A 10,132-nucleotide genomic window follows, 5' to 3' on the forward strand; every position below is an offset into this window, starting at 1 on the left:
TATTAGCCTTTGCCCTGCTTCATTCCGTATTCCATGAAATTAAAAGATACTTACTCCTCAGAAGGAAAGTTATGACCAACTTAGATAGCATATTAAAAAGCAGAGACATTACTCTGCCAACAAAGGTCCATCTAGTCAAGGCTATGGTTTTTCCAGTGGTCATGTATGGATGTGAGAGTTGGACTGTGAAGAAAGCTGAGCACCAAAGAATTGATGCTTTTGAACTGTGGTGTTGGAAAAGACTCTTGAGAGTCTCTTGGACTGCAAGGAGACCCAACCAGTCCATTCTAAAGGAAATCACTCCTGGGTGTTCATTGGAAGGACTGATGCTAAAGCTGAAATTCTAATACTTTGGCCACCTCATATGAAGAGTTGACTCACTGGAAAAAACCCTGATGCTGGGAGGGTTGAGGGCAGGAGGAGAAGGGGACGACAGAGGATGAGATGGCTGGATGGCATCACCGACTTGATGAACATGAGTTTGGGTGAACTCCGGGAGGTGGTGATGGACAGGGAGGCATGGCGTGCTGCGATTCATGGGGTCACAAAGAGTCCGACACGACTGAGCAACTGAACTAAACTTAACTGAACGTTAACAATTATCTTTCTAAATGGTACATATTATAGTCTTCTGGAACACACTAGTTCTAGAATGACAATGATACTTACTTAACATCTTTAAATAATAAAAATCAAATTTTTTTTTAAAACTCACCTGTTGATGGTGAAATACAATAATCATCCTCTACAGACTGGCCATAGAGGTCATCATCTTCAAAATCTAAAATAAAAATATAAGAGATAAAAGTATTTACAAGTTTGTTTTCTATTCTTAGTTATTAATGAGGAAGCATCTGAATTCTCTCCAAAATAAATTACTGTTCACCTAAATTAAAGGAACTTACAATGTCTACTTTTCTCAAAACAATTCCAAAAATTGTACCAAAAGCAGGTATTAAATGACTTTACATATTTAAAAGACATACATGTTTTTAGATTTTTAATTGACAAAAATCTGAAATAAGCCAACCATCCATTTTTCTCACCAAGTTCCTGCTCTAAGCAAAGCATTTATTTTTCATACAACTGACTAATGCAGGGTATACAATCAGACCACAAAGGCAGTTTCTCTTCATATAAGGCTAGGCAATGTACAAAACCCAGCTTATCCTAAACTCCTCTCTGCTCTAGCTGATTGGTCTTTTTTCCTACTGATTATAATATGGTCTTTGCCTAGGTTTTCCTAAGGCTGTTTCCTTCTCCCACTTAAGGTTCCAGTTCAAACATCAGCTATTTGTAGAAGTCTTCCCCGACCACTCTGGGTAAAGCAGCAAGCCTCTCCCCTACTGTTTTTATTCCCTAGCACTCTCCTCTAATTGAATGTCTTCAAAGAACCATACCTGGTTCACTCCATGAGACTATAAGTTCCTTCAGGGCAAGACTCTCTAGACAACTACATGACACAGGTCTGACATAAATTAATATCTGACATAAATTAATACTTGCTTTATTATAAATTAATGAATCAAACAATATATTAACTAAAAGTCCATAAGGAACATAAATATGTTTACCTAAGTGTATTTAGTCACTTGACAAATACTAACACTGTGAAGGGGCTATTAGAGACATTTGGGGTGCAAGACTGAGTGACAAGTACATTCTCAGATCTCTACAAACCTAAAATGTAAGAGGAAGACAGACAAGAAACCAGGTGATTACAAAACTGTATAACAAAGTGTTTGACACATGATAAAGAATGACTCTGAAACACACATAAGAACAACAAAAACAGAAGTGGGAGCAGGGTGGCTAGGGAAAGATCCCCAGGAATATCATGCTGTGAACCAATTCTGAAGGAAAGTTAGCTAATTTCTGAGGGTACTCATGTAGCAGCAGCAAGAACTACATGGTCAAAGGCTGAGACCAAATACTTATGACAAATAAAAATTACATAAATGTTATTATTCAATAAAAACATATAACATCCAATAACATTAATAATTTATTAAATTATTAAACAATAATCACCATCCTGAATTAATAAAAATTATTACCAAATAAATGAGAAGCCAGTCACAAAAAACTTGGATATTAAAGAAAACAATTTCTTTTTATATTGGGTCAGTTTTTTTAACACTGAAATGGACCCTGAAATTGTTACAATTATCAAAAGATAAAGAGAATCCTTTCCTATGATCTCTGTAAAGTGGTTCTTTTCCTCAACAATATTCTGGAGTATTTACTGCATAAAAAGCACTGTGCTGGCTACTGGAGTAAATTATAAAATATAGGCTTTGCCTTCCCGGGATTTTTATTAATTAATGGGTGAGACCAGAGATCTCTTCAAGAAAATTAGAGATACCAAGGGAACATTTCATGCAAAGGTCGGCACAATTAAGGACAGAAATGGTATGGACCTAACAGAAGCAGAAGATATTAAGAAGAGGTAGCAAGAATACACAGAACCACACAAAAAAGATCTTCATGACCCAGATAATCACAATGGTGTGATCACTCACCTAGAGCCAGACATCCTGGAATGAAGTCAAGTGGGCCTTAGAAAGCATCACTAGGAACAAAGAGGAGGTGATGGAATTCCAGTTGAGCTATTTCAAATCCTCAGATGATGGTGTTAAAGTGCTGCACTCAGTATGCCAACAAATTTGGAAAACTCAGCAGTGGCCATAGAACTGGAAAAGGTCAGTTTTCATTGCAATCCCAAAGAAGGGCAATGCCAAAGAATGCTCAAACTACCGCACAATTGCACTCATCTCACACGCTAGCAAAGTAATGCTCAAGATTCTCCAAGTCAGGCTTCAAGAGTAGGTGAACAGTGAACTTCCAGATGTTCATGCTGGATTGAGAAAAGGCAGAGGAACCAGATATCAAATTGCCAACATCCGCTGGATCATAGAAAAAGCAAGGGAATTCCAGAAAAACATCTATTTCTGCTTTCACTATTCCAAAACATTTGATGGTGTATATCACAACAAACTGTGGAAAATTCTCAAAGCGATGAGAATACCAGACCAACTGACCTGCCTCCTGAAAAATCTGTATGCAAGTCAAGAAGCAACAGTTAGAACTGGACATGGAACAACAGACTGGTTTCAAACTGGGAAGGGAGTACGTCAAGGCTGTATATCATCACCCTGCTTATTTAACTTATATGCAGGGTACATCATGCGAAATGCTGGCCTGGATATAGCACAAAAAACTGGAATCAAGATTGCCGGGAGAAACATCAATAACCTCAGATATGCAGATGACACCACCCTTATGGCAGAAAGTGAAGAGGAACTAAAGAGCCTCTTGATGAAAGTCAAAGAGGAGAGTGAAACAGCTGGCTTAAAACTCAACATTCAAAAAACTAAGATCAGGGCATCCAGTCCCATCACTTCGTGGCAAACAGATGGGAAAACAATGGAAACAATGAAAGACTATTTTCTTCGGCTCCAAAATCACTGCAGATGGTGACTGCAGCCATGAAATTAAAAGACTTGCTTGCTCCTTGTATGAAAAGCTATGACCAACCTAGACAGCATATTAAAAAGTAGAGACATTACTTTGCCAACAAAAGTCCATCTAGTCAAAGCTATGGTTTTTCCAGTAGCCATGTATGGATGTGAGAGATGGACTGTGAAGAAAGCTGAGCACAGAAGAATTGATGCTTTTGAACTGTGGTGTTGGAGAAGACTCTTGAGAGTCCCTTGGACTGCAAAGAGATCAAACCAGTCCATCCTAAAGGAAATAAGTCCTGAAACTCCAACACTTTAGCCACCTGATTCAAAGAACTAATTCACTGTAAAAGACCCTGATGCTGGGAAAGACTGAAGGCAGGAGGAGAAGGAAATGACATAGGATGAGATGGTTAGATGGCATCACCAACTCAATGGACATGAGTGTGAGCAAGCTCCAGGGGTTGGCAATGGATAGGGAAGCCTGGCGTGCTGCAGTCCATGAGGTCGCAAAGAGCTGGACACGACTGAATGACTGAACTGACTGACTGAGGCAGTCACGTAAAGTACTACCCATATAACAGAGGAGAACAAAATCAAAGTTAAGTAGAGGAACCTATAAGTTTGGGAGCACAAAATCTCTGTAATGAAGTTACAGTACTTTTGAGAATTCTTAAATTATTATCTGAGAGAAGAGAAAGCTTAACACGGAAGATGAGAAATAAACCAGACACTTAAAGTAAGTAGAACTTTTATAAACAAAAAAGGGGATGAACCTCTGATGCTATAGGAACAGCTTGGTTATGATGTCAACAACTGTTCCAAATAATCTGACAACCAACCACCTGATCTGGGATCTCTAAGGTGAGAAGATACTTGGCACTCACTCCCTCCAGTCAAGCACCTCCTTCAGGATGCCTTCCTTCACACATAAGTTCTGCTGAACTCTTCCCATTCATTCTCAACAGTGTAATCACTTAAGTAGCTCCCACAGCACTTTATAAGCACACTGTGTAGCATTTCATAATCATCTGCTACTCGTGTATTTTCCACTTTAGACTCTCTCAAATGTCTTACTGTTGGTCCCCAAAACTCTTTAACAGTTTTCTAAGCACTCAGTTAATGTTGATTGAGGACACAATATCTATTAAAGAAATGAACAACTGTGATGACCTAGAGGGGTGGAATGGGAGGAAGGGAGAGAGGCTCAAGAGGGAGGGAATATATCTAATGACTGATTGGCATTGTTGTACAATAGAAACTCACACAACAGTTCAGTTCAGTCGCTCTGTCGTGTCCGACTCTTTGCGACCCCATGAACCGCAGCATCCCAGGACTCCATCATCAACTCCTGGAGTCCACCCAAACCCATGTCCATTGAGTCGGTAATGCCATCCAACCATCTCATCCTCTGTCCTCCCCTTCTCCTCCTACCCTCAATCTTTCCCAGCATCAGGGTCTTTTCAAATGAATCAGCTCTTCACATCAGGTGGCCAAAGTATTGGAGTTTCAGCTTCATCATCAGTCCTTCCAATGAACACCCAGGACTGATCTCTTATATATAATGACTGATTGGCATTGATGTATGATAGAAACCAACACAACACTGTAAAGCAATTTTTCACCAATTAAAAAAAATTGTAAAAAGAAATGAATAAGTAGTAATGAGGCCTATTCATATCTTTTACAATGTATTTGCAAAAATATCTCCCAGGCTAAAGTCATTTCTCAGGTAACAGTGCTCCACAGGCAACACTTAACATCCACTGTAATATTTAAAAAGACTTCTTAAGTGATCCCCAGGAACCTCACATGTGCCAGGTTGACTGGATCACCGTCTGGAAATGTAGCACAGGGTATTAGCCTCCCTCCACTATGATTAGCATAGTGATGTTCTAAAATAATTTGCTTGGAATGCTAATAACGATTGCCAATATACTAAGCATGCTTCACACTCTGTACTCAGCAAAGTGATTGCTCTTTATTCGTTTGCATTCCTTCATATTTATAATTTTAGCTTTTATGATGCTAGGTGATGCTGGTAACTATCCACTGCCTAGAAATGTTTGTCCCAAACTAATTATCTTTTTAAACTCCTGGACAACTTTCACATTTTTTCCCCTTTACTTCACTTTTAAAATCAGCAAGTCCTTTCCAAAACCTCCTTTCTTCCAATGCTACTTTTTCCCCTCTAAAGTATATTTATATTGAGCATGACCAACCAAGAATTAAATACATGCGTCAAAATCTGATCAACTTACTCTCTGGGCCTTTTTAATACGTATTTTCTTCTACCATCTCCTAAGTTTTCAATTTAATTTGAAAAGCATAAAAAATAAGTTAGCTAACTCAAGCTAGATTCTGCACTAAGTGTATATGAACACATACACAAGATTTACCAAGTAAATCTGACAGTTACAGCAGAACAGCTGAATATAAGCATTAAGTCAATCCGGGTTCTACAAATAACAGTCTCATGGGCACTTCTGAAAGAAGGGTCGAGAGGAGCTACATAAAGCCATGTAACCGACCTGGGAGAAAACAATGGGGGTGGTGATAATGCTTACGTGTGTTAGTATCACCGAATCCCAGCCTCTTCAAACGTCCTTCCCAAATGAGGCCCAGCAGCACCTCCCCTGCCCCAAATAAAATTAATCCCAGAGGACAAAAACCACGACTTAAAAGAACGCCATGTAACAACGCCATTCGCTAGCACTCAGACGTCCTGTAACGTTCTCCAAATAAGCCTCCTCTGAACTCCAGCCTGGCACCACTGACGAGAAGCTAACATATGGAAGGTGGTGCCAACCGTCTGCGAGCCCGGTCTGAAAGGTGAAGATAACGTCCTGGCATGATCCTACCACTTACCTTCATCGTAGTTATAACCTCGGACATTCCGATGCCGGGCCATGACAGCGGAGAGGGCGTTTGCCACAGCCCCTTACAAACTACCGGCTCAGATACTGGTAACACGCCAACTGCGGCCCCAAATACACCTATACGCCATCTTGGCTTCCCGCAGGCCACAGCCCCTACGCATGCGCGGCGTCTTATCTGAGTACGGCAACCTCTCAGGGTCAGCCGCCTCCCCGAGGACGCGTGCGTACTACTGGAACTCAAGGGAGGGGTAGGTTTCGGCGTGGCCCCGCCCACAGATAGCTTGATTGACGGGACTTTCGAAAGAGAAGAAGTCCACTACGGATAGTTCGTTGTTTTGAACCGTGTATTTCGTCCGGGATTCTTTCACCTACACCAGCGTTCCCAATTATTTTCCAAATTTGACTTCTGATAATTTAGTAAAAGATGACTGTGTGCTCAATAAGAGCAGAAACCTTGTCTTATCCAACTTTCATCTTTGGGGCCTATTTAGGCTCTGATAGGAGTTAACAAACTTTGGGTTTGGTATAGGAATTAGTTAAAACTTTAAAGACGAAAAAGACTCTAATTAAACGGCTGTATTTTCATTGATAAGCTAGCTATGATAGGTCACCATGCATTTGTATATGTAATTCGTGTTTTCATGTATATGCCCCAGTCTGCATTAATACTTCTTATGAACAGCTATCTGTCTTTAGCTTTGGATGGAAAGGATTATCATCAGCGTCATAAAGGATGTATTGACCGTTCATTGAACACAGTTACATGCTGAGTATTCAGTATAGCTTTAAGACAGGCACTGGCCTTAAATGGTGATGAATGTTACTAATGAACAAATCTATAACCTATTATTAAATGTCATTTCTTAGATTACAAAATGAACAATGCTATGTGAAAAACCAACCTCTTTATTATACTGAAGAACTACACTTAGTTTTTGAACTGGTGATACTTTACATTAAATTATAGAAATAAAAAGCTTATTTTCAGCTTTTTATTATCCATAACTGAGAGAGAAAAGAATGATACAAATTCAATTCATATTTGAAAGTGGCTTGAACAGTAATTTTTACATGTGTTTGACAGTGTCTATCAAATCTTTCAGTTCAGTTCAGTCGCTTAATCGTGTCCGACTCTTTGCGACCTCATGAATCTCAGCATGCCAGGCCACCCTGTCCATCACCAACTCCCAGAGTTCACCCAAACTCATGTCCATTGAGTTGGTGATGCCATCCAGCCATCTCATTCTCTGTGGTCCCCTTCTCCTGCCCCCAATCCCTCCCAGCATCATGGTCCTTTCCAATGAGTCAACTCTTTGCAAGAGGTGGCCGAAGTATTGGAGTTTCAGCTTTAGCATCAGTCCTTCCAAAGAACACCCAGGCCTGATCTCCTTTAGAATAGACTGGTTGGATCTCCTTGCAGTCCAAGGGACTCAAGAATCTTTTCCAACACAACAGTTCAAAAGCATCAATTCTTTGGCACTCAGCTTTCTTCACAGTCCAACTCTCATATCCATACATGACCGCTGGAAAAACCATTGCCTTGACTAGACGGACCTTTGTTGGCAGAGTAATGTCTCTGCTTTTGAATATGCTATCTAGGTTGGTCATAACTTTCCTTCCAAGGAGTAAGCCTCTTTTAATTTCATGGCTACAGTCACTATCTGCAGTGATTTGGGAGCCCAAAAAAATAAAGTCTGACACTGTTTCCACTGTTTCCCCATCTAATTCCCGGAAGTGATGGGACCGGATGCCATGATCTTAGTTTTCTGAATGTTGAGCTTTAAGCCAACTTTTTCACTCTCCTCTTTCACTTTCATCAAGAGGCTCTTTAGTTCTTCTTCACTTTCTGCCATAAGGGTGGTGTCATCTGCATATCTGAAGCTATTGATATTTCTCCCAGCTATCTTGATTCCAGCTTGTGCTTCCTCAGGCCCAGTGTTTCTCATGATGTGCTCTGCATAGAAGTTAAATAAGCAGGGTGACAATATACAGCCTTGACGTACTCCTTTCCCAATTTGGAACCAGTCTGTTGTTCCATTTCCAATTCTAACTGTTGCTTCCTGACCTGCATACAGATTTCTCAAGAGGCAGGTCAGGTGGTCTGGTATTCCCATCTGTTTCAGAATTTTCCACAGTTTATTGTGATCCACACAGTCAAAGGCTTTGACATAGTTAATAAAGCAGAAATAGATGTTTTTCTGGAACTCTCTTGTTTTTCGATGATCCAGCAGATGTTGGCAATTTGATTTCTGGTTCCTCTGCCTTTTCTAAAACCAGCTTGAACATTTAGAAGTTGACGGTTCACGCACTGCTGAAGCCTAACTTGGAGAATTTTGAGCCTTACTTTACTAGCGTGTGAGATGAGTGCAATTGTGTGGTAGTTTGAGCATTCTTTGGCATTCTTTTCTTTGGGATTGAAATGAAAACTGACCTTTTCCAGTCCTGCGGCCACTGCTGAGTTTTCCAAATTTGCTGGCATATTGAGTGCAGCACTTTCACAGCATCATCTTCCAGGATTTGAAATCGCTCAACTGGAATTCATCACCTCCACTAGCTTTGTTCATAGTGATGCTTTCTAAGGCCCACTTGACTTCACATTCCAGGATGTCTGGCTCTAGGTGAGTGATCACACAATCGTGATTATCTAGGTCGTGAAGATCTTTTTTGTACAGTTCTTCTGTGTATTCTTGCCACCTCTACTTAATATCTTCTGCTTCTGTTAGGTCCATACCATTCTTTGTCCTTTATCGAGCCCATCTTTGCATGAAATGTTCCCTTGGTATCTCTAATTTTCTTGAAGAGATCCCTAGTCTTTCGCATTCTGTTGTTTTCCTCTATTTCTTTGCATTGATCACTGAGGAAGGCTTTATCTCTCCTTGCTATTCTTTGGAACTCTGCATTCAGATGCTTTTATCTTTCCTTTTCTCCTTTGCTTTTCGCTTCTCTTCTTTTCACAGCTATTTGTAAGGCCTCCCCAGACAGCCATTTTGCTTTTTTGCATTTCTTTTCCATGGGGATGTTCTTGATCCCTGTCTCCTGCACAATGTCACGAACTTCCATCCATAGTTCATCAGGCACTCTATCAGATCTAGTCCCTTAAATCTATTTCTCACTTCCACTGTATAATCATAAGGGGTTTGATTTAGGTCATATCTGAATGGTCTAGTGGTTTTTCCTTACTTTCTTCAATTTCAGTCTGAATTTGGCAATAAGGAGTTCATGATCTGAGCCACAGTCAGCTTCTGGTCTTGTTTTTGCTGACTGTATAGAGCTTCTCCATGTTTGGCTGCAAAGAATATAATCAATCTGATTTCACTATTGACCATCTGATGATGTCCATGTGTAGAGTCTTCTCTTGTGTTGTTGGAAGAGGGTGTTTGCTATGACCAGTGCGTTCTCTTGACAAAACTCTATTAGCCTTTGCCCTGCTTCATTCTGTACTCCAAGGCCAAATTTCCCTGTTACCCCAGGTGTTTCTTGACTTCCTACTTTTGCATTCCAGTCCCCTATAATGAAAAGGACATCTTTTTGGGGTATTAGTTCTAAAAGGTCTGGTAGGTCTTCAGAGAACCGTTCAAGTTCAGCTTCTTCAGCATTACTGGTTTGGGCATAGACTTGGATTACTGTGATATTGAATGGTTTGCCCTGGAAATGAACAAAGATCATTCTGTCATTTTTGAGATTGCATCCAAGTACTGCATTTCAGACTCTTTTGTTGACCATGATGGCTACTCCATTTCTTCTAAGAGATTCCTGCCCACAGTAGTAGATATAATGGTCATCTGAGTTAAA

The 10,132-nt window shown here is 40.2% G+C and overlaps 1 protein-coding gene across 3 annotated transcripts in view; it reads right to left on the reverse strand.

Moving 5' to 3' along the window:
• HBS1L (HBS1 like translational GTPase) overlaps positions 1-6,514 on the reverse strand; it is an 85,131-nt gene extending 78,617 nt beyond the window's left edge. Inside the window, exons 1-2 of one of the 3 annotated variants that reach the window (XM_070376714.1) lie at positions 6,330-6,498; positions 716-781 (exon numbers count right to left, since the gene is read on the reverse strand). In XM_070376714.1, the coding sequence (XP_070232815.1) occupies positions 716-781; positions 6,330-6,372 (109 nt within the window). In that variant the 5' untranslated portion in view covers positions 6,373-6,498. Of the gene's footprint in view, positions 1-715; positions 782-6,329 lie in introns of all 3 variants that reach the window. The other 2 variants (XM_005899114.2, XM_005899116.3) reach the window with 2 other exon arrangements.
• Between the last annotated feature and the right edge of the window lie 3,618 nt (positions 6,515-10,132).

The sequence above is a fragment of the Bos mutus genome, chromosome 9 (genome assembly GCF_027580195.1).
Source record: "Bos mutus isolate GX-2022 chromosome 9, NWIPB_WYAK_1.1, whole genome shotgun sequence".
NCBI classification, from domain to species: Eukaryota; Metazoa; Chordata; class Mammalia; order Artiodactyla; family Bovidae; genus Bos; species Bos mutus.